Source organism: Nematolebias whitei, chromosome 3 (genome assembly GCF_014905685.2).
Source record: "Nematolebias whitei isolate Nwh7 chromosome 3, NemWhi1, whole genome shotgun sequence".
Classification (NCBI taxonomy): domain Eukaryota; kingdom Metazoa; phylum Chordata; class Actinopteri; order Cyprinodontiformes; family Rivulidae; genus Nematolebias; species Nematolebias whitei.
Window position 1 is genome coordinate 11,889,640 of NC_056500.1, and position 25,741 is coordinate 11,915,380.

General features: G+C 36.0%; 1 protein-coding gene across 1 annotated transcript in view; it reads left to right on the plus strand.

Annotated features, from left to right (window-relative positions):
• The first annotated feature begins 8,575 nt into the window (after nucleotides 1–8,575).
• The window catches only part of jak1 (Janus kinase 1), a 31,582-nt gene continuing 14,416 nt past the window's right edge, over nucleotides 8,576–25,741 (plus strand). Inside the window, exons 1-11 of the mRNA XM_037698003.1 lie at nucleotides 8,576–8,895; nucleotides 14,904–15,109; nucleotides 16,171–16,294; nucleotides 18,406–18,556; nucleotides 19,458–19,621; nucleotides 20,901–21,157; nucleotides 22,028–22,131; nucleotides 22,314–22,493; nucleotides 22,926–23,083; nucleotides 23,268–23,379; nucleotides 23,968–24,160. Coding sequence (XP_037553931.1) covers nucleotides 14,911–15,109; nucleotides 16,171–16,294; nucleotides 18,406–18,556; nucleotides 19,458–19,621; nucleotides 20,901–21,157; nucleotides 22,028–22,131; nucleotides 22,314–22,493; nucleotides 22,926–23,083; nucleotides 23,268–23,379; nucleotides 23,968–24,160 — 1,642 coding nt within the window. The 5' untranslated portion in view covers nucleotides 8,576–8,895; nucleotides 14,904–14,910. The remainder of the gene's footprint in view (nucleotides 8,896–14,903; nucleotides 15,110–16,170; nucleotides 16,295–18,405; nucleotides 18,557–19,457; nucleotides 19,622–20,900; nucleotides 21,158–22,027; nucleotides 22,132–22,313; nucleotides 22,494–22,925; nucleotides 23,084–23,267; nucleotides 23,380–23,967; nucleotides 24,161–25,741) is intronic.

Consider the following 25,741-nt stretch of genomic DNA (forward strand, 5'->3'; position numbering starts at 1 on the left):
AGATAGATAGATAGATAGATAGATAGATAGATAGATAGATAGATAGAGATAGAGATAGATAGATATATAGATAGAGATATATAGATATATAGATAGAGATATATAGAGAGATAGATATAGAGATATATAGAGAGATAGAGATAGATAGAGATAGATATAGATATACAGATATTGACACCTGCTGCTGCTGATTATCCATGCTGCTGATCTCATGCTGCTGATTTATTTCACACTGTGCATTCGTGCACATCTGCTCACACAGACTCATGCTCGTGCTGCTGTTGTTTGGCTATTGTTTCTGTATTAGTGCTTAGCGTATTCTTAGTTTAGCGTATTTCTTAGTTCACATCTTAGATTTTATTACTGTTTTTTTTTTTTTCTTTTACAATTTATATTTTTGTTGGATGGAACTGGGACCACAATTTTGTTCTAGGTGTGAATGACAAATAAAGTTTATATATGCCGGTAGCTGTTATATGTTAACAATATTTATGTTGACAACTTTCAATGCCATGTTGTCACTTGCTGAAAATGGAGTGGTGTTCCAAGGTGGCACGTGTCACTTATGTTAATTTTGTTTGTTTGTTTTGATAAATACATAGACCAATAAGGCATATTCCTACATTGTTGGAGTTTACAGTGGAAGTTTTTGTTGCTCGACATTTTTTGTTGTTGTTCTTTTACAGCACCTGAACTGTTGGGACACAGCTGAAGTTAACCAACTCGGGGCTTTTCTTATAAGCTTTGGGTTATTTCTGTGTTCTTCTGTTTGCTCTGCAGCGGGAGGCGCTGGGATAGATGGGAAAAAAAAAAAAGAAAAGAGTTGCTGTCATTCGGGATCCTGTGAGAACTTGTGTGAGCCACGCAGCGTCCGGGAGCTGTCAAACCCTGCGCGCAGCCTCCAGCGGACCGAGCACAACAATCCGCCAGACAAACTAGATTAACCTTTTATGTTTTTATCATTTCTTCATTTAGCCTTCGCGAAACGAGTTTTCTTTCACCTCCGCCTTCCACCGGAAGCTCGTTTTAAAGCCTTCTTCTGTCACATGGCTTTTGGAGAATTCAAAAACAACAAAAAATGGCGACACTCACGCTGCTCCGTGCGGTCTTGCTGCGTCATTAAAATATATTCATGTTAAACGCGCGGGCCTGGGCGGAGGGGAAGCAGGTAAGTTTAATCAGCATTCGCCACATATTAGGAATTTGATCAGAGATAAATGATTATATTAAGGTGGATCAACGTGCTGTTTGTTTTTACCCTAAAAAAAAAAAAAGGGGTGTGCGTGCAGTGCTGGGCGTTAACGCGCGGCTGCACAGTGCTCAACAAAAACACTTATTATTGCGTCCAGGCGCGTCGGGAACAACATTTCAGCTGCGCAGATGAAATCGGCGCGCGTGTTATTGTGTAAGAGCAGAGATGTCGTTTAGTTTGAACTTTTATTGGGTGGAAAACAGCAACAAGCTGAGGCTCAGCTGTCACACTCGCGGATGTGAGCTATCTCCGTCTCTGTCTAGGTTGTTATTATCCTATTTACATCCAGGGCTTTTTTTTTTTTTTTTTTTACGCAACATGGACGTGCTTAGCTGTCAACAGGGGAGCGTCGCGCCCTCACAGTGTTTACCCTCCGCTTTGTTTAGGGTTTGCACATGCTGTCTTTCTGAACAGGTTTTTTTTTATTTATTTCAGTTTTCTTGGCCAGTGCCCCGCGCTGCGGAGCTAATGGACTTGTTTACATGAAGTGCAGAGGGGCGGACTGAGGAGGAGGAGCGACGCGCACTGACTGCGCCCTCCTGAGAGGCTTCTCTGGCCAAGAGGAGAGGAGGGGGTGGAGCCTCAGACGAGAATCATAACAAGTCTGACGTCACTCAGCCTTGTGGTTGGTATGAATAATACACAGGAGCTGGTCTAGACCCAGTCCCAGCAGGAAGAAAAATAAATAAATCTATGTCCTGAACTGTTTCATTATCAAGCTTTAAGAACAGTGAGGAGGAGAAGAAAAAAATAATCCAGAAAATCATTGAGTTGGAATTTATATCTTTTTGTTCATTATTAACTGCCCTCCCTAAAAACATGACATATCTAATCATTGTATCTTATGGATATAATGTGTGGCGGCCCTCTCTGCTCTTATGTGTTTTGCTTCTCTGCAGGTTCGGCTGGGTGCGGCTGATAAGGGTAAGTGGGAAAACATCTGGCCAGTCCTCTCATCATAAACCTACTCAAGACAGCTGACACGTTTCTGTGTAGTTCCTGCTGGCTCCTTTAGCTGTCTGTTGTAGTCGTTTTTAATCAAACGGTACTTTTCAAACGTGATTCAGCCATCAGCTGACACCCTGATTACGACTTTCACATCTCATGATGTATATATTTATTTATGTATTTATTGCTTAATGGAAAACCTTCATCATGCCCATTTTTGTTAAGGACTTTTAAGTCTGGGCTTGACAAATGGGGGCTCGTCCGGGATTTAAATTTGGGACTGTCATGACATGAAACATTAATATAAAACTGAAGCTACAATCCTGATCTGAATGCAGCATCTCAGACTTGTTCGTTTGGTCAACGTGCTGATTAGTTTTTATACGCTCACCATTGGATGTAGAACAAAGTATCTCAGAACAAATAATATCTGTTCAGATTAGCACTTACTTTTTCCTGATGAAGTGTGCGCTTTCTATAGAAAGCAACAGTACTTTGATTTTGCTTATATATTTCCTTTGTTGAACCCAGATTTTATGTAATGTGGGGAAATGTTTAAATCCCATGTTTATTGGGCAAAATTTATTAAAAAGGTATGCATTTTAATGCTATAGTAATATCTATTGCCTTGTGAGACTTGAAACTTGTAACATTTAAAACATTTGCACCACATACGGACAAAAATGGTGTGAAAACTCTAAAGAAAGATGTCATAACGGTGCAACACGTTGGCCCACAGCTTGGATCTGATGATGACAAATGGAGTCTGCTAGATTTGACAGGCTGCCCTGGTTCAGTTATCACAGTGCTGATGCTGTCCCCATCGAAGGTACAGTACTGTGATAACTGAAGGATGGCTGCCATCTTGACACTGGTGCAGAGGTCAGCCAGCACGCAGGGAACCAGAGAGCATGTGGACGACTGTGAGTATGTAAAGAAAAATACTGTATTTGTTAATAAATTAATAAAAGTCTTTAACAATATGTTGACATGTCTGTGAGTATTCTTTTTCATTTACAGAACATTAAACCATTAGGATAATATGCTTCCATAAGAATTGATGCTCTTTTTTGCATTGCACTTAGTTAGAAATATCTTAAAGGAAATGTTTAGAGCACAGAAGAAAGGTTTTGAACGAGAGGAAGAATGCAGCTGGATTAAAAAGAAGTGCACACATAATTACAAAGATTATTAATTTAGATATTTTCCCCCATATTAAAACATTTTTAAAATTATATATTTTTTCCTCCCTCAATGAAAAAGGTTTTACAAAAATGTCAGAAAAAAAAGTACCCCAATTTAATACAGTACTTTATAGCAGACATGGGCAACATATTATCTGAGGGCCAAAAGTGGCCCTTGAACAATCTCCATCTGGCCCCCAATATCTTTTTTTTTTCAAAAGAAAACAACTTTTAAATGGGTTAACCTGCATTTTATTAATAAAACTTGGAAGTCTAAATTGAACATTTTGGACAAATACTTTGAAAAGCTGTGGAGGAACTTTAAAGACTCCAAAAAGCAAACGTATATTTTATTTATTTTTATTCTTTGCATATATAGCTTCATATATCTTTATTTGACACTCTGGGGGAAAAAATGTTGCCCACCCCTGCAGTATAGAACCAGTAAATGTTTTACAAGCAACTAGACATGTTGAAACAAAACCGTCCCAATAAACACAGATTTTATTGTTTGTTATATTTATCTACTTTTTTCCATGAACATTTTTTTTTTTTTTTTTGCTAAAAATGTTTAATAGCTCCACAAACAACAATGCTTGAACGCAGTTGGACTTAATCCAGCATTATATATTTCTTCACAATGTTCTCATTTTAATCTGTTTATTGTTAAACAGTCAAGAATGAAATCCAAAAAGTTCACAAAAATAGTCTAAAAATTATACTGTTGAATTTGGTGTTTAATAACTGCATTATTAAGTTGTAAAAGCGAAACACGTGTTACATTTAGCATTCTTGCAAAATTCTTCTAACTTCTTGTCAGCAGGGGGCGCTGTAGTCTGTTCTATATGGCTCAGATTGCAAGGCACGTATGAAACTAACCTTAACAAATGGTGTTAAAAAAATAAATACACGTTAGTGTTTTTGCTGAAACTTATTTGGCATGTCAGCCACTTGTTTTGTTCTGTAGGATGTTAGTTTGGGCGTAAGTGTACCAAATAGCCTACATCTCCTCACTATACTTGGGTGTGCACTTGAGTAACAACCTCATCTGGGGCTACAACTGCCAGTCTAATTAAGAAAGCATTGACTCAGTGACTCTACTTCCTTAGACAGCTGAGGTGAGCTGCCCTGGGAAGCTCAGTCCTCCCTTCTGCAGGTGTGCAGTGGAGAGCATCCTGTGCTCCAGCAACTGGAGGCTGCACAGCTGGAGAGAGAAAAGCTCTGCAGATATTGGTGAAGGCTGCACAGAAGACCGTTGGCGTCAGCCTCCCCACCATCACAGACATCTACACCTCCATATGCAGGAAGAGGGCCACCTGCATCATGAAGGACCCCACTCATCCAGCACACACACTTTTTGCTTGGCTACCCTCAGGCAGGAGGTTGAGGAGCATTAAGTGTAGAACCACTAGACTGAGGAACAGCTTCTACCCTGAAGCTTTTAGTCTCATAAATCCCTAACCAGAAAAATCACTGTAATGCCACTTTAATTGGTGATATGTCACTTTATCCATGCTGCTGATTTTTTGCCTTTAAGCTGCTATATCTGCTCACACCAAACTCATGTTCAGGCTGCTGTTTAATACACTATATTGCATATATTACATTATTATTGTTTAGTATATATCTTAGATCCTTTAATACTGTTTCTTTTTTTTTTGTATATTTTTGCTATTCTTGGGTGTAACTGGGACCTTGAATACACAACTTCATTCCAACACATGGTATGTGAACGATATTAAATTCACCTTGAACCTATATGATCAAACCCTAGAAATGCAGGTAATGCCCATCCATTAACATCAAATCCCAAACAAACATATTCTACATAACTTTGAGAGTTTCACTCATCCTTGTTCCCTGATTTAAAATTTTAAAAGCTGACACAGTTTAGCCCTGGAGTTTTGGAAATAGTACATCTACTGTTCATGTAAAAACACAACAAGGGAAGAGCGTTGGAAAATAGCGAAGGCTGTGAAATCTACCGCAAATCAGTGGCATTCTATGTATTGGAACTATGTTAAACTATTGGCTCAGTCAAAACTACATCTGAGCTACTCGTGCCATCAATGATTTTAAATTTATGCTGACAGTCCATTTGTTTTCATTGGCTTTTAGTTTTTTGAGCAAATGTATTGGTTCTTGTGGATTTTTGTTTTGACTGATTGAACTGTTCATGTTTATTAGAATTATTCTGCATTGCTTTTATAATTTAGACTTTGCACAGCACTCCAGTCAATAATGTTGATATTAAAATGGGCTAACAAAATTAATTTAGGTTGTTTCATTAATTCTTGAAAGATTTTCACAAACAAAGGCTTAAATTTCTTTAGTGCTGTTAAAAAAATATACATGAGTTCATGTTTAATTCTGTGAAAAAGTAAAGGTCACTTTTTTTCTATTGTGACTAGCAGTTAGGCGGCAAACCTTATACATCAACGTACCGCAGCACTAATCTCAATGATGTTTTTATTTGAGATGGAAATTAGCTGGAATTAAAACCAAAAAAATCACAAGTCTATTACACCTGTCACGAGTATGTTTCATCTTAAGGGTGCACTGCTGGCATGCTGCAGAAATCCTCTGCAGAGTCACAAAAGATGTTTTGGTTTCTCATTCTACCTCCAGTCTGCTCATCTCACCTCGATTCATGTTTTTGTCTTAATCAGAATCATGTGATAATCAGAGACACTGTGGTTATGGCACAAGTTGTCATAGCAGAACATGAAAGTCAGGTGGATTCACACGTCTGAAAGGAGTTGTTTTCTAAAAGAGAGCCAGCACACGATCACTTTAGTGACAATAGTTTCAATTTCTGAAAGGTTACTCATCGTTTGTGTCTATGGTTGTGGGGAATTTTCCTCCTCACACTTCCCTTTAAGCAAGTTAATGTATAAAACGGCTGATGGGTGGGCAGCCCCTCTCTGTAATGAACCAACCCCATCTTGTTTTAAGTAATTTCCAGTTCCTGCTTCAATATAAAGAAAATGTGAATATTTTCGTTTGTCAACACATGTCTTTTCTCTATTAAATGTGATATGCTGCTGAAACAACATAGACCAAATGACTCATGTTTATGTGGGGAAAGTATGCAACGCATAAATATATTTTACACTCTGGAATGTAGCTGTATAGATTTTTCTTTAAGGAGGTATTTTCCAGCTGGTAAAACTTCTTGAACGCTGGAGAAGTTTTAGTTTGTCTTTCCAATGCCTTTCAAAGCTTCAAAAACATTTTAATGTGCATGAATATTCTTTGTGTTCTAATTTGGTTCTCTTAAAATATAACATTAGACTGAATGTCTGCACTTAATTCCAGCTGATGTCTGTTTCATGTTCATGGTGTTAAGTAGGAAGTTGTAGAGCTGAAGTGTATTCCAGTTGACAATGAGGAAGAACACACTCAGGAAATGAGTTCTTTATAAAACCTAGACAACTTGCTCAAACCTTTAGAACTGCAAATGCATGCGTAGGATGTTGTGTTTTGAAGCAAGCTAGAACAACTGGAGAAAATCTGTAGCCACATTCATTCAACCTTTATTTAGACAGGTAAATCCCATTGAGCCTCGAGGACTCATTTACAAGAGAGACCTGATTTCAACAAAGAATGATGACAACAATGGACAACAGCGACAACAATAAACAGTTATAAAAAGTCATACTCCATTTTTTTTTTTAAACAAATATGATGTCTAAAAAAGTTAACAAAAAACAGCTAGATTCTAAGGTGAATGTAGAAAACTAAAAACAGGAACGTGTTTGCATTGGTCCCTGCCAGGAGTCCAACAGACTCTTAAATCCACTTAGAGAGGTCAAGGTCGAGAGCTTCAGGTCTTTTTGTAAGATATTCCAGGAAACAGGAGCGGAGTAGGAGAAGGCCCTTTTGCCTAGTTCAGTCCTCACTGAGGGAACACTGCATGTAATAATGTCCTGAGAGCGCACGCCGTAGCTGCACTCACGCAGCCACAACCTATAATTAGCTCAAGGAAAAATTAACAGTTTTTATTTTTTATACAGCCATTAATACTCTCTCGCTCTTATTTATTTATTTTTTTGGCATGTTTGGCTTGGTATTTTGTCTGATATCAATAGAGAAAAGTAGTTTTTAAATTATACCATCACTCCAAATAGTTTTTAGAAGAGAGCGTGTTTTTATTTTACATCTCATTGACTCATTATTCACCACTTTCTTACTTCAAGCAAATTCAAAGCAACATTGAGCAATGAATACACAATGGACCATAAAAAGAGTTTGCACTTTTTATTATTATTATTTTTAACAAAAGGTGCCTTTTTTGGCCTTTTGACACCTCTCAGCTCAAGTTATACTATATTGACAAGACTAATAAACTTGTTTTATTGGATTTTGTTTATAAAATAACTAAAACACATTATTTCTAAGGTGATTTCTAACTTTAAAAATTACTTATATGCTGTAAAACTTTACTTTTATTTATAATTTACTGAATTGTGCAAATGCAGGTCCCGTAATAAAAAGGTTTCAACATCCCAAATATGTTCAAACACACATTTTTGTCTCTTGTTTGGGCTTAAATAGTTTTTGTTTTGTTAAAATATCATCAGCCTCAGTGACTGTCAGTGATAAGGCTGAGGATATTTGAAGTAGCACATATGTTAAATTAATCAATTTATAAATTGGAGTGGCTTCATTTTGTCCATCTTATTCTTAATGAAATTTTACATTTAAATATGTACACAATGTAATATCTTAAATACCTTTTCATGGAAGCTATTCTTCAAACAGAACATAAACAAACAAAAACAAACTAGTTTTGTGGTGGATGAAATAATGTGGAAGTGTCTGTGACCAAAGAATAGTCTTTTCCTGCTGATGCATGAATAGATACTTTTAGGGTTCTATCTAGAGAAAAGATATAAAGTAAAAAAATAAAAAATAAAAAAACATGCATTGTTTATTTGCATTTTAGGGTAAAATTGCTTTTGTTAAATACCACATCACCCAGTTTGTGTTATTAAGGCAGTGTTTCCTTATTTCACAATTTTTATGCATTCTAAGATATAAATATGCAGACTGCACGTGGATTTAGACCAGATAAACAGATCAAAACACTAAAATCAAGCAGCACTTTGACAGCAGTCTTTTGTTTCCTTTTATTTATTTATTTTTCTCTGGTGTTTTGTTTCCTGCGTCTAGATTGAAATGGTTAATGACGTCACGTGAGTGACGGGTCTTTCAGCCAATCAGCTTCTGAGTTTGATAGTCAACGATTGCGTTGTTTTCGGGAAAAGGACATTAGATGACAGGAAGAGTGTCAGCAGCAAGCGAGAGAACGTCGCCGTTTTAAACAGTCCAACTTAAAAAAAAAAACCCTGTAAAATCATCAAACGTTTTAAAAACTGGATCGGTTTAAGCAAGGTTTGGAACCGAAACGACGACTAAAGAAGACTAAAAGCCTCCCAAAGGCGCATAAGGCGATCACGAATGCACTGAACGGAAGTAACTTGCCAGCTGTCTGGCGAAGGTTGTGAGGTGAGTAATGAGCCTTTTATTTATTGTTTCCATCAAAAACACCTCTTGCTTTATTGTCAGCTGAGAAAACCATCTAATATGAGTTTTTTTCTTCTTCTTCTTCTTGTTTTTAATCGGCGAGCTGCTAAGCTACATTAACTTCACTCTCCTGCTAACAAGCTAACGCTAGCGAACGTCCATTTTCGGTGGAGGTAATTCACGTAATTAAAATAAAATATCTTAAGTATTCACAGTGAAAAAAAACCCCAAGAACTAATTTTTATTCGAGGGCGAACATGTTTGAAAAGTAGGTAATACAACTAAAAACAAGGGTAATCCATTTGTTTTCTCTTAAGCCAGTCTTCTTTGGTGTTTGAAAAATGAAAGTAAAAAGAGGGAAAGGAATTGAAAAGACAAAAAACAAACCACTTTGTACAACTTTTATGTCTCTAACATTCCACGATATCTTCCTGGTTGTCATATTTAATCACATAAGGTAATGTTTACACGAATAAGTAGGTGTTAATACTGTTTCTTTAACAGTTTGGCACATTTCAAGCAAAATCATTATTATTGTTATTATTGTTGTTTTTGCCCTTTGTTAATTTGTCTTTGATCATTTACTGCAAATAATGTATGTGTTTTTGGTTTGAGTTCATTTTATAGACCTTTCCTGCAACCTTTAACTTTACTTGCTAGAATCACTGTAAATCAGATCAATCCCCTACAAATAAACAAACAAACATAACTTTGCATAATTTCACACTCTTTTTTTTTTTAATGTATATTGATGAAAACAAAAGAAGTTAGGTGAAGAGGGCTGCGTTAAATTGAAACAGTGTTTATTACATAATCTTGCATGAATTTTACTGCTAAATTTAAATAGTGTAAAATATGTTTTCTATTCTATATTTTTTCGTATAAATGTAAACATCGGATTTTCACATACCTGAAATAAATTTCAAATGATAACTTTTTTCTTCAAATATCCTAAACTGTATTATATTGTCCTGATTGAGAAGAACAGTTCTAGTAGTGATCCTATGTTTGTAGGATGGAAGGTGTGGGCTCACCTTGTGGTATTCATTGTGATATTTAACGCTAAGGGACACAACTGATCTGACCTTTTGTGCGTGGACCAAGTGGCTTCTGTGACATTATTGCTTCGGCAGCAACTTCCTTTTGTTCTTCACCTTGTGTGTGTGTTTATTTCAGTGGTTTACCTTTTTTTTTTTTTTTTTTTACCAAGTGAGACATGTTCCACATTTAAAAGTAATCTAATAAAATTGGTAACAAACAAAATGAGCATTTATTTATCCAGACTTAAGAACTTGAACAATAAATAAAACAGTTCCTACTCTTCAACTAATTTGCCTATCTACCTTTTTAAACAATCTACCTTTTGAGATAGCATCTTAGTAGCTATAGTAATTTTCTTTCTAGTTTAAAGTTTTACATAAAATATTTCTGATTTAGTAACAAAATGTTTGTGATTGTGTTTAAAAACTGTAGTAATTGGTCACTTCAGAATTCAAGCATCACATTGATTTTTATGAGATTTGGGAACATTTAACCTATATAGTCTTTTGTTTGATTATATTTTTAATCCAAAATTTTATTTTAGGTTACTGTTCTAGTTCTAGGTCTCGCCCCACCTTATTTAGGTGATTTATGTTAGTAGCTGTTTGTTTTTCTGTCTCATTTAAAGTGTTTTGTGACAACATGTACATCTCTAACATTGACCTTTTTACAGATACTACTGCACATGCTCAGTGTCAGTATTTTGCGATGCATTGTTGTCTAGACATACCCATTCCTACTTCCGGTTTGTTGACATGCACTTGGTCTAAACAGTGTTCATATCTGCGTGTGTTCCAGCTGTGCTCTTCAGTCATTCCAACATCCAGCAACATTACAAGTTGAGGATATTTAGCTATCACAACGTAAAACACCATTAAACCTTTTTTTTTTGTTTGTATATAAAAGTAAATAAGAAGTAGGTGTAAAGGACCATTCAACTAGAGTTGAATGGCAACCTTGAATACTGGAAGTAGCAGTGAATGTATTTGGCCTTTTGGCACCTGATTTTACACATGAGCAGGGCATAACCAGTTTGATTTAGGCTTAAAGGATCTAGGTGAACCAATGATTGGGGTTTCAAGTGAAAAAGTACTTTACCTCAAAGCTTCACAAATGTTGGCTTTTGACCTGTATGTTTATTTAAAAAACAACAACAAAATATAGTTAGAGGATGTGGTGGCCATGTTCTTTCAAAATAATTTTAAACTGTTTCACCATAAGAGTGTTTTTTATTCTTGCCTTCTTTTTTAACTTTTGCTTTAAGAATGCAGTAACAAATTGTTCACTGACAGTTAATGCAATAATTTTAATTAGTTTAAATGCAAGCTACAGTATTTTTGGCTCTGCTGCAACCCCAGCTAGAGACATATTAGATTCTATAGCACCCAGTTTGCCCTCTTGAGTATAATCCCAGTCATAAGCCAACTGGCTGCCACTGGGTATGTTTACATGGACATAAGTAACCGGATCAAATGGCCGGTCGGAATTAAAGTGTGTCATGTAAACGCTCCGTTCGGGTTATTTTTTGTGTATTCGGCGCGATCCGTTATAATTTCTGATCAGAACGAAACGGGTGGTTTACGCCGATCCGTAACCCGATCGGTGCGCATGTAAACGCTTGATCTGTTCGTTTTTATCTGATGGTGAAAAACTGACCTGACTGCGCATGTGCGACTTTGCCATTTCCGCCTGGCTAACGCTAATAATGTTAGCATGTCAGGGAAGTAAAACTGGTCGGTGAGCGACACAACATTTCTACTAGAAACTTTTAAAGAGCTCAAAATGATTTCTATTACCTGTAGCTCAGTCAGGGAGTGCAATAACATCTCCACCATCATTAAAACCTGTCGCGGGTCCATTTTGGGTGCTCAGGTTTGTTTACGTTCACCCGGAAGTAGAACTTCTTCTTCGGTGTTTTTTTTAAGGAGAGTTTACCACTCTGCGCATGTCAGTACTGCTCTTCAGAACAAAGCCCGCTGCATGTAAACGCTCATCATGAACAGATTGTGCCCATGTAAACAACACATTTGAATTATTCAAACAGAACACATTTCAATCCGGTCAAAGAATTCTGCGCATGTAAACATAGCTACTGTTGACTATTGAAAAGCATGTGTGATGATGACCAGCCCTAGGTACATGTGCTCCTCTCTTAAACTTACATCCAACAACTAATGAGTATTAGCAATAATACACCTATTGTAGCAGAGTATATTCCAACTGTTGTTGGGAACAGTAAAGAAATGGTTAGGAGAAAGTATTTGTCTTTTGTTTGACCTGTAACCAACATCTAATAAAACCCCACACAACTGATGTCATTGTGTGCTACTAGTAGTAGTACACTGTAATGGATGAGAGGAGGGAAGGGATGAAGCAAGCTGTTGCAATGACTTTGAGGCGGAGGATGACTCACTGAAACCTTCCAAAGAAATTCAGCTGTACAACAAGATGGCAGGGCTTTAAACCATTCAAAGATAACTCCTTTACTGTTTATGATACTGGTACTCGTAGCGCATCATTTAAATGATTGATTTAGACTTAGTATGAGATTAAATCAACAATGGCCATAGTGAAAAAACACAAAGAACAGCAACCAAATTACTAAAAAACAGGTATCTCACTTGCTGTAGCTACAGTATATGGATCATAGTGCTCTTGTTTATTTTGTTGCTTCTGTTTTTATTTTGTATTTTTCCCACGAGATTTGATATCAAGTGTGAATAGATGATAATTATTATTTGATGCAAGTATGCTGGTCATAATTGGACAGAGAATATAATTAGTTATTCATAATTATAACAGATTATGTACTGTATACAGTATTTTCTAGCGTATAAGTCGCTTCGGCGTGTAACTCGCAATTATTATGTATCACCGCTGACCCATCACGTTTATTATGTGTTTATTTAATGGTCAAAATTTTATGGGCTGAGATGGTGTAGGGGTAGGTCAGCCGACTCGGGACCCGAAGGTCCTGGCTTCGATCCCTGGTCATTGCACATCTCACGGTGTCTCTGAGCAGGACACCTAATCCCTAATCCCGAATTGCTCCCAGGGTGCTTACATAGCTGCCCACTGCTCCATCTGGGTGTATCCCAGGTGCGATGGGTTAAATGCAGAGAGCCAATTTTTTTCTTTGTATGGCAACATACAATGATGACAGCACATAGCACTTTATTATTATTATTTTAAAACCGCTTCATTTTGCCTGGGCGGCGCCATCCGTCCATCGCAGCCGGAGCTGCTAACTCTCTAGCGTTCCTCCGCCTGCGCTAGCAGAGTGAAGTGAGCACGCACGGGAGGACACGCTGTTGCAGTTTTTTTAAATTTAAAGCATCAGTCAAAATTGCGTCATGAATATGGTAAAAAATAGGGATGCATGATATTATCGGCTTGGTATCGGTATCGGCCGATATTAGCAAATAAAGTTAAGCATCGGCCATTCTCTCAAAATAACTCACTGATATAAAAGGTGCTATTTTTTTTTAAATGTATATTATATATTTATTTAGTGTTGCATCATTTTCAGCCCCCTTTTTGGCATCTGCATTTGGTAGCAGACCAAACTGACAGAGACCATGCAGAATAATGTAGTATTTTAATTCCACAGCAGAGAAAGTTATGTAGTCTCTGTAAGTAGGTTTTGGGAAAAATATCGGTATTGGTATTGTTTATCAGCCAAATAAGTTTTAACATATCGGCATATCTGATATCAGCCAAAAATCCAATATTGTGCATCCCTATAACATATATAAGTTGCTTCAGTGTATAAGTCTCGGGACTGACAAATCTATGGAAAAAAACTGACATATGCTGGAAAATACATTACATATTTAGTGATACAAACCAAAGAGATATAGTTATATTAGCAATTCATGTGGGTTCTTATTGGGACCACAGTGAGCTTTTCTAGGTAACTCTGTAGACTGACAACAAAAAAAGGTTGAATCATGTCATCTGGACTTGGTTTTTTATTAAAAAGAAACGTTTCGCCCCTCATCCAAGAGGCTTCATCAGTCTGAGGCCTAGCCATCTGGTATTACCCAGGGGCGAAACGTTTCTTTTTAATAAAAAACGAAGTCCAGATGACATGATTCAACCTTTTTTTGTTGTTATATACCTGGATGACTGAGAAAACAAACTTTGTGTCTGTAGACTGACATTCAGTAGAATTGGGTATTCTCTGTGCAGCAGGCATGCATCTTCCCATTCATATCAAGTAGTTCAGCTGTTCTATTTGGTAGGCTTTTTACCTAATTTATTTTGATTGCTCCAGTGTATTAACATCCCTAACTGAGGTAGAAACAACCTACATTGTTATTATTGCCCAAAACCCTTATTTTCAGTTAATCGAATTATACTTTTCTCTAAACATTTTGTAACAGAGGGACTAAGTCCTAAAACATTGTTATGCAATCTTGGCTCATTCCGACATTCCTTTGTTGACCCGACTTCTCTGTTTGCTGTTTGATGGGATGGTTCATGTCCTTTTTTAGGATTGATAGGCAGTGGCCTTCCTAGCTCTATTTGAAGTTGTGTGACCTCTACTTCATATATTCTGTATAGCAGAGTCTCATGTAGGGATACTTAGTTAATTGCCCTACTATTTTGCACATCTAATGGTGGTATTGAGTTGTAAATGTTAATTGTAATAAAATGGTTTACACGTATAAAAAAGAAATGCCCCCAAAACCTAAATAGTGACATGGGTTGAAATAAGAACACATGTTGCTTTAGCTTTCGTTAAGTGTTTAAAATTGGCTCAAGAGTTGCCTATTCAGACTCTGCTATTTTAATTAAAATGTATTGAGATGTTCTGACCTCAATCAGTTATAAAATACAAATGCAGGTTTTGAAAGCTGAGATTCTTGCTGCATAGAGATTTTTAAAATAAAAGTTTAATGTTGAACCCTCTCTCTCTTTTTTTTTCTCCAAATTTGCTCTTCTAGGATCTGAATGCCAACTTTCTGGATGATGGAGTTGAGCAGGCAACTCTGTATGAAGATGAGGAAAAGTAGAAAGGCCCAACTTACACCTCCTCCTTCCATTTTGGGCCTGGAAATTCACTTTTACATTCCAGACATACCAAAACTGGAGTATTGCAAAGGGTGTTACACTGCTGAGGAGCTCTGTGTGTCTGCTGCAAAGAAGTGCTGTAAGTAACTTGACGTGTTTTCTGGTTAATTGCTGCAGGTTGCTTTAATGAAGGTTACAAGTATGAACTATGAATTTAGTTGAACAGTTGTGTTCTTGATAAACCCTGTCATTAGGATTTATTATGTCCTAAATGACTGAGAATCTACACCAGCATTTAAGTGTAACCATTAAAATGTACTTACTCCCAAGCAAGAGGCCATTTTCGGACGACTGTACGGACATATTCTCATTGTATCTCTGTACAATGACAATAAAGCTTATTCTGATTCTAGTTTTAAAAACCAGACTATTTTTTTCACTTTATTTGGTGCTTTTCATGATGCACCAACAAGATTAAATGTTCCTAAAGTAGTATTTAGAATAACTATCTTTTTTTAAATGGTTAATACCGATAATCATACCTTTACATGGCAAGTTACAGTACTTAAAGTTACTTAAATTTGGTTTTAAATTTATTTTAAATATCAGATTTTTCCTGTGCTACAAAGGTTGGGAATCATAGATTTTATGTAAACAAGTGTCTCATAAAATTAAAATTGTGCATTTCTCCTTTTGCAAAATATAGAAACACTCAAGTTTGAATGGAGAATAATGTAGTGGTATATCTCTGTGGATTGAGCATTTGATTTTGCTTTATTAACCCACTGTTCTGTTCATCTCAAATACTTTATGAAAGAGCTGCAAATGGCTACTATTTTAATGTAACAATCCTGGCAGCTGTGGCTGAGTGGTTAGAGCAGTTGTCCTCCAATGGAAAAGTTGGGGTTTATATTCCACCTGCAGTCACATGATGAAGTGTCCCTGGGCAAGACAATGAACCCCTCATTGTCTCCGATGTGTGTCCCATCGGTGTATGAATACTAAAGCACTGATTAGTCTCTAGATTCAGATTAGTAGAGGGCTGTATGAATGTGTGTGTGGAGGTAAATGAGGGCACAGATTGTGTTGTAAAGCACTTTTGAATATCTTGGTTAGATAGGCGCTGTATAGGTACAGTCCATTTACCTTTTCTCCTAGAGGTTTGAATATTGTTCTTTTCATCGCTTTTCTCTTTCTCAGCCATCACTCCTTTGTGCTTTAACCTGTTCGCCCTGTTCGATGAGAAAACTGGCACTTGGTATGCTCCCAGCCACGAGTTCAAGATCACAGATGAAACCTCAATCAAGTTGCACTATCGCATGAGGTAAAAACAATATTGATGCTACAGTAATGGCTGAATACTTTGCAGTTAAATATTCTAATGTAACTAATATGACATCAAATTTGTGGTCAAAATACTTCAGCTTCAGCTTTTTAATCACACATGAATTAAACACTATGCTGTTCATTTGTGAACTCAACAATAATTTATGCATTTCATTTATTTCTTGACAGTTACTCCTTCCTTTAGTTGGGCTGACTCTCATTTCTTATCATTCAAAATGAAAGTAAAAAAAAAAAAATTGTGGCAGTACAATCATTAAAGAAAATTAGGAATACCTGAACAACACAGTTATTTAGTTATTTATTCAATAACTCAATTTGTTGAATTAATATATATATATATATATATATGCCACATTAAAACCCGTTGCTGTTATCTGTTCTCATCTGGTAATATGACTTCAGGTAGATTAGACTTTAGTCATAGTATTGAAAGTGAGTAATGTTCCAGGATCTGACCTTGTAGGATTGTTGAGTGGAGAATTTAAACTCAAATTTAAATCTCAGTATCTGATGAAAATGAGCAAAATTTCTATCAGTAATTGGACGTCTGCACAGTACTGACACCTTTGTTGCAGGTCTGTTCTTGTGTTACTAAACCATTTTTGTAATTTTGAGGTAGCTTACGGTTTTCATTTCTATAAATATGTTGTTTTAATGTGATTAAAACTGTGAGTCAACAGTTTTTATCATTCAAAATGTTATACTGATGTTCTCAAGCATGGTCCGACATGGTACAGCTCTAATTGCTGTTGTGAAATGTTCTAAGAGTTGGCTGAATACATTTTAATCTAGAAAAACATTGCCATGCTAAAAAAAATCTAGTTTTTTTTTCCAAGCTTGTACGTCTCATAATGTACATTAAAAAATATAGTTTTTTTTTTTTTTTTTTAGCCTGAAGTCATTATTTAACTGGGAAATAATCAGTTTTACCTACTGCAGATGGATACATGGGTAATGTAGTTGACCTTGAACTTTCACAGCATCATACAACACGTACTACTGCTTTACAGTGCACGACCTTCTGTTCAGGGGGAATTGGAGGAGAGCTACATTACTAATGCTAGACTGATACTACACATCCTGTGTTGACTGGTCCTTGGCAACATTTGCTGCTCCTTGACTGTTAGCAGAACTTGCGGCGAGGATGGGGAATGTCTGTAGACAGGAGGCTCAGTTATGTTATAACTGTATCCTACTCCACTCCTGTTTCCTGGAATATCTTACAAAAAGATTTGAAGCTCTCGACCTTGACCTCTCTAAGTGGCTTTAAGAATCTGTTGGACTCCTGGCAGGGACCAATGCAGACATGTTCCTGTTTTTAGTTTTATACATTTGTCTTGGAATCTAGCTGTTTTTTTTTGTTTTGTTACCTTTTTCCTTTTAGCCATCCTATTTGTTAAAAAAAAACAAAACAAAAAAAAAAAACTGTAGTATGAGTTTTTATAACTGCTTATTGTTGTTGCTGTTGTCCATTGTTGTCATCTTTCTTTGTTGAAATCAGGTCTCTCTTGTAAATGAGTCCTCGAGGCTCAATGGGATTTACCTGTATAAATAAAGGTTGATTGATGTTAACAGGGCAGCGTTCCCTCCTTGGATCATTGAAGGGGAACCATTGATGATATTTTTATGGTTCAGCATTTACCCTGATAAACATTTCATTTCAGTGTGTTAACTTTGTAATAAAACAAAGGTTCATAAAGCAAAATGAACATCACATGGAATTTGACCCATTTTGCCACCTCTAATTTAACCATCTGGATCAACAAAGTGAGCTAAACTAAAATGTTCATTATTTTCTCTTTAGTGCAGTTTTTTTTATGTGGGTTCAAAATTAGGCTTTCTGTTTAAAAACAACAAACACAAATAGTACTGTTAAACTTTTTTTTTTTTGTCAATTTTAATATTATCAAATCTTCTTCTTAAACATTTTTCTAGTTACCAATTAGGTTGGAACTAAATCGGCATATTTAGAAATAAAGCAAATTTTCTGAAAATCATTCAGATTAAAAGGAGCCCAGAACTCAAAGCAGTCACTCTTGGACATCCTCTGTTAATGTTTCTAACTTGTTGCTTTTTTCTCTCTGTAAGATTTTATTTCAGAAACTGGCATGGCATCATAGAGGGAGAGTCACCAGTTTGGAGATACCACCCCAGTAAGATCAGAGGACAAAATCAGGAAAAAATATTAGAGGGAGCACCACTACTTGACATGGGCTCTCTGGATTATCTGTTTGACCAGGTGTGTGTTTGCAGCTCCACAACAGCGATCATGCATGTGACATTTTTAATATACTTTATGTATTGCTTTGACATTGATGTCCTTACTGTTGTGTAAGAAGGAAATGCACAAAAATGTAGATACTCTTCTTTTTTTGTTTGTTCCAGTTCAAACGCGATGCAATATTACATGCTTTTGCTTTTCTAGTCTTATGTCAGGCTCATGTTTCATTAATGTTTTCAAGATATCCTGTAGAGGCAAAGAAAATTATCTTTTTTTTTAATTGAAAACATTAAAACAAAATTAGTAATTACCAATAGAAAGATGGGGTTGATCCACTCAAATATGTTTCATGTTTTTACATTTTCAAATGTTTATTCGAAGGTTTAGATCCTTAAAAAATTAAGGGCCAGTCTTAAAGTTTCCCTCACAACATTTTCTTCTTACCTTTTTATTTATAAAATAAGGCCTTCTAACTGAATAAATTCAACATTTTTAATTTTTTTTTGTTGTTGTTTTTACAGTTATGTCAGCACATTAATTTTTTTCTTGGAAGAAACGGGTTGCAAGCTCAATAAAAGCTGCTTCTTAGACTGCTGCTGGTTTATCACTGACGAAAAAAACCCTGAAGCAAACAAACAAACAAATGATGTGGGTTTGCACTTTCAATTAGAACGTCCAGTTAACTTAACAAGTATGTTATTGAACTGAAGGAAAAATGTGGAAAACCTATAGAAATTTTACACAGGGAAACGTCAGACTCCTGTGATAGACACTTCAAACATGACTTTTTATTTTTGAAGGTGACCGTGTTAACCACTTCACTGCCTCACATGCAGTTTATACTATGTCTATTTTGTTGTTTAACAGGTTTTGTTGATCATGTCTAGTTTTCTACTATTCTGTATTTGTTTTTGTACAGGGCCAGCATGACTTTCAGACTGGCAGAGTGCCATTAAGAAAGGCTCGGTCTGATTCAGAGCAACATGAGATAGAGAATGAATGTTTGGGCATGGCCGTGCTTGCTATCACTCACCATGCCATGTACAGGAGAGTGCCCCTGCGAACTGTTACCCATGAAGTCAGGTAACGCATAACAAATGTTCAAACACTTACAATACAACATCTTTTGGGGTGATTTATTTTCTAATAATCTTGCATTTATATATTTCAAACAAAACTTGTATTCATTAAGTGTGGGGGGAAAAAACATTATCCAGTATAACATGCAATAGTAAAGGCAGTATAAATTATATTAAGTTATTATATTGACATGTTGGGTATAAAATCTATATACCCAGTGTGTTTTAATTCAGATCAGTGTCAGGGAAACTCAAACTACTGACTTCAGTTAGAGAGCAAATGTATGTTGGTATTAGGGGTGTAAATCACCAGCTTTACCACAATACGATATATTGATTTGTTTGTATGAAGATGTTTTTTCTCGATATCACAAAGTCTGTCACGATGCGATTTCGATTCTATTCAATTCACAAGTCTGCGATTGATATATTGCGATATCAAATGCCCATCTCATTTACATATAAATACATTTACAACAACAATTCAAATATGATTTAACCATTTTATTTCTGTTATTACAGGCACCAGGCATTTAAATAAAAAAACATTTTTTCTTAATTAATGAAAAAAAAACAACAATAATAAACAACCTGTTCAGTATAGTCTCACATTTCTCATGTTTAAATGCATTTTTTAAACCAGTTAACTTAAAAGTGTCCTGATGACCTTTCACTTATAAAGAAACAAAAATAAATATTGAGCTTACATAACATGGCTATCAATACCGTGTTTCTTCTTTAGGTGAACGGCCAAATTTGTTGTTTCCTCGAGTATTTGAACTCACACCTGGCACCTGTTGCATACGGATGAGTTTTGTCTGTTGAGCTGTCCTTCTGCTGGAATCCAAAATATTTCCACAGTGTTGATTTAAATCCAGCAGGAGAGTGAATTTCATTATCTGTGTTTTCTGCCTCGTCTGCCATGTTGCTGAGGCGGCCGCAGAGCGCAGCCGCGCACGGAAATGGTGACACAGACGTGCCTTGGAGATTTCAAAATGAAAGCGTATTTTAAAGATGACAATATGAATCAATGTTTTAATTTTGCCACGATATAATTGATTCATTAATCATTTAATTGATATATCGATGTAAATTGATGTATTGTTACACCCCTAGTTGGTATGTTGTACATGTTATACCTTTTTATTTATTTATTCCACAAATATTTTATGACAAACTTTACACACTGATGCTTCTTAATCCCCATCTGCTGCATTCCTGTACAAGAAAGAATAGCAAAATTCCTAATTAAGTTAAAAATGTTTCTGTTCTTATGCCTCCAGTTACAAACAATACATCCCAGAGTGCCTGAATGCCGAAATTAAGCAGCGCAACATTCTCACACGGATCCGTATCAACAACGTGTTCAAGAAATTCCTCAGTGAATTCAATGGCAACACTGTCAAGAAGAGCAACATCAGAACCTATGACCTGAAAATCAAGTACTTGGCCACACTGGAGGGGTTGACCAGCACCTTTGGTAGTGAGCTCTTTGAGCCAGACACACTCAGTGTATTGCAAGAGGAGGAGCTCTGCAATGGTAAGAATTCAGATGACATGGGAATATTTATTAAATATTGTATAGAATACTATATCTTTATAATTTTAACTACTAATAGGGTTCATGTAACACCACTTAGGTTCCACTTAGTTTCTTGAAGGTAATTATTTCAAGTTGTAACACATTCCAGTTACCAGTGGTGTTCCCCAAGGCCTAATTCTCGTTGCTATCAGTTTATAATTTATTTGTTCTTTCTAGGTTCTATTTTCAGAATGCTACATTTTTAGCTACATTATTCCAATAATGCCCAGCTATTTGTTTGACCAGCCATTTCCCCCTGCTAACAGGCTCTTTGTTTAAAAAAAAAAACAAATAAATAAATAATGTAATTCTTTTCTCTAGTTGATTCTGAAAATCTGTTCATCCTTATGGTTTTCTTTGGACTTTCTAATCCACCTTCCTATTTACAATAAGTCTTAGAAAATGAAACTGTGCCTTGCGTACAAAAAAAAAGATCTAAAACTGCAAAAAAGTTATAAAGGTCAAAACAAATTTTTTCGGTTGATATTCCTACAAACTTTTCTACTTTGTGCTAAAAGCAAAAGTAATGCACATAATCTGTTTATACTTTATAAAATATTTTAAAATCACCCAAAGTTTTTATAGTTCACAAAACTCGGGGTGATTTTAATATGCAAAGATTTCAAACAGTGTATGACACTGTTGATCATGTGTTCGACAAACGGATCAGATTTCTGTTTGGAAACAAAATAATTGTTAGTCATAATTCCTTTCACAATATTGTTTAAAAGCAATATTAGTAAGTAAAATATTTTGTTAGCAGTCTACATGAAAAGTCTTGTCTTTCTGTAGAAATGCATTGATATAATGTTTGCTCACCGTGTCCAGGCTACTACAATCAGAGCCAAGAGCAGAGTCAGAACTTGGAGACAAGCAGGAACATGCAGGTTCTTATCAATGGTGTCACTGGCATTTCCTGGAGGAAGACACCCGTGAGTAAAACAGTTTGAGAACTAAAACTCATAGAGTTCCTAGATTCACAAGTAAATTATTACTAACAAACAATTGGATGAACTATCTCCTAATTGGTAGTTTCCTAATCAGAACAAGCAGACTTGTCTTAAACTATATATTTGCCTCTCAAATGTTTATTTTTTTATTTTTATTTTTTTAGAAAGAGGAGCCTGTGATCCCTAAAGAAAAAGGAAAGTCAAAGAAGGATGGAAAACTGAAGAATGACAGAAACAAAGAGGAAAAAGATGACTGGGTTTTGTTCTGTGACTTTCATGAGATCACGCATACTGTAATCAAAGAATCCGAAGTCACCATCAAACGACAGGACAACAAGAAAATGGTGCGTAAGTCCAACAAACAAATGTAGACCATAGAGTTTTTATATAAAATCTGCTTCTTAATGTTTTATGTTTTTAAACTTTAGTTGTATCATAACTCTCTTGAACAACACACTCCTACAGTAGAGTAACTTTAATAAAAAAAAAATGTAAAATTGCAGAAATCTTATAAAAATCTGCATTTATTGTTTCAGCTGCTCTATGTCAGTTTATTACTGTAGCTATAATGTCAGAGTCATGATCAGATCACTTAAGTGCCACACCTAATTTTATTTTTACTTTAGCAAGAAAGTGACATTTCTGTTCTTCTTTTTGCAACGTTGGTTCGTTTAGAAACAGCTGAAACAAAACTTCTGTCTTACTGCATGTTTTTAGCCATAGCTAATGCTAATATAATGTTTTCTTATAATCACTGTGCACGTTGCTCTTTCCAGATTGTGAAAATGGACTGTAGGGAGAAGGCTCTGTCGTTTGCTGCCCTCATTGATGGGTACTTCAGGCTGACTGTCGATGCACACCACTACCTGTGCAGGGAGGTGGCCCCGGTCTCAGTGGTGCAGAATATTGAGAATGGTTGTCACGGACCAATCAGGTTTGTAATCAGCAGCTTTGTGGGTAAAATAAACCACATTCTTACTAACCTTTAAGTACCAAGCTACATTCTAACTTTCTTCCTGCTTTGTAAATACTACATACTGTTGTATACTATATTTATAAAGTTATGCTGCTAGTAATAAAAGGGACATAATGTCTTTGTTTGTTTTCTTTTTCTTCAGTACGGATTATGCCACCAACAAACTGCATCACGAGGGCAATCCAGAAGGTGCCTACCTCCTGCGCTGGAGCGCCACCGACTACGATAACATCATCATCACTGTGGTCTGTGAGGTAATGATCATTAGATGTTTGTAAAGCAGCATTTAATGTGTTTTCTATTATAATTTAGCATAATTTTAAGACCGTTATGTCTGAGAAGAATTAATATCAAAGGAACTTTTACCAATGGTTACAAAAAAACTTTTAATTTACCTTTTCATTTTTTCATTTGACACTTAAATTTCTGGGTTTTTGGTTCATACAGAGAACTCGTTTATTCCTGTGGATATTTGTACCAATATACATAGTTGTTTACATGCTGTAAATAGTTTCTTATGGCATGTAAGCAACTTTACATGCTGTTTCTGTTTTGACAGTGTGTAAAGTTTTCATAGAAGGTTTTTGTATAAAATGTATAAAAAGTAATTTTTCTTTTTATTAGATGTTTTTTCCTTATCCACTCAAATTTTCTGTGTTCAGTCTAGCTCGTCCTCGTTTCATGTTTTATGGTAAAACGGTACTTTTTTCACTCAGGATAAAATTATGCCCAATCATGTTTTATTTAAGCTCAGCTTCAATCTGTTTCCTCATTTTTTCTTCAGTTGCCATGTTTTTCTAAAAGTTTATCGGTTTAAAGTCTTTCCTTCCGTCTTCATCTAGCTCAACAGAGCTCTTCTGGGACACCAATACAAGAACTTTCAGGTTGAGGTGGACCCCAAGGGGTTCCGCCTGCATGGAACTGATACGTTGCGCCCTACCCTAAAGGAGCTGCTAGAGCACCTGGAAGGCCAGTGTCTTCGCACCGACAACCTTCAGTTTCAGCTGCGTCGCTGCTGCCCTCCACAGCCAAGAGGTAAGCAACAGAGTCGGGAAGCATGTGCACAGTTTTACTTAGAGAAAGACAAAAAAAATACTACAAAGTCACGACTAACTAGGTAAACAATAACTGAACAAACATGTTTATATGAAGTACTCGCTTTGTATAAGCTTACATTATTTTAGTTTGTCCAAGGTTATAGAAGAAAAAAACTTAAATATCAATTTGCCAGTTTTGATTTACCCATTATTCAGGATCTGTCACTGCATAATCTTAAAAGAAGTATTCCATTTGTCTTGACTCAAAATGAACATTTTGAATTTTAATAAAAGTCCCTTCATATTACTCCTATTCTTAATTTATTTCTGTGCTAAAAATATTATTTTGTTTATTGGAAAGGAAAAGTGTATCCAAATCAATAAAAGAACATACGTTGAAACCAATATAGGGTATACAATTTATAAAACTTTGGTAGAGTTTATATTATTTTTGTAAAATAATTGTATGTTCTGTGTCAAGTTTGCTGACCGGAGCAGAACAATCATTATGCCAAGTTTTGCAAATGTGAGGGAAAATCAAAATAAAACAATTTATTTTTAAGATTTATTGACTAACTTTATGTAGGTTCATAAATGTATGTGCAGTCCAAACACAGAAGTGTTAAAACCGTTTGTTTTTTGCAGCTTGTGTTCAATAGAAAAGAATAAATATCACAACAGGCTGCACTTTCTCCCTGCCTGCAGCCTTTTTGTCCAAAGTCTTTGCAGGTCCTCGTTCTGCTGCACTGGTTTTTCAGTAACATTAAAACAGGGTGTGGTAACAAGTCATGCACCCACATGTTAAGTGTGTTGGGGTCAAAGGTGTAACAGATTTGAATGTCTCAACCTCACAGCTGTGTAAAGCTACGCTTTCCTCCAGTTCAAAATGTATGTTTGACCTGCTCTGAAAGCGTAGGAGTGTTGACACGAGGGTAAGGGAAGCAGTGCTGCCAGCGTCTCTGTAATGGTGTCGGGAAGGAAGAGAGTTGTAAATGTGGGTTTCCGGAGCCAAACTGGTGCTCTTCTGTTTATTTTCTGCAGAGAAGCTTTATGCCATGTGACCATGAATGTGTTGAGCTGTTTGTTTGTTTAGAGATATTAGCCATTGATTAATGCCATAATGATGATGTGCAATCTGCTACAAATGCTTTAGAGGGCAATTAAAGATGAAATGCTGTTTTGCTGTTCCTCGTAAAATATTTAGGATGTTACACAACACTCTTGCGACAACTGTAAAACACATGTATAGTCTGCTGACTTCCTGAGGTGCAGTTTTGCTGTGACTTCTTGCTGTCCTGGATTTGTGCAGACTGTGTAACTATTCTTACCAGAACATAAAGACGAAGTTTGATGTAGTTTGAGGTTAGTGAAAATGTGTGCATTGCCAAGCTATGCCTGGATTAAGTCAATTTATTAGAGTGAATGCAATGCAGCATAATATAAGACATTCAGTGGTAGATTTAGTGCAAATTTAGTTTTTGCATTAAACCCAGCTTGCATGTTACAGAACATTGTTTTTAATGATTTTGGAGAAGATGCTGATGGAGTTCAGATGCTCCTTCCCCCTTGAACCACAGTT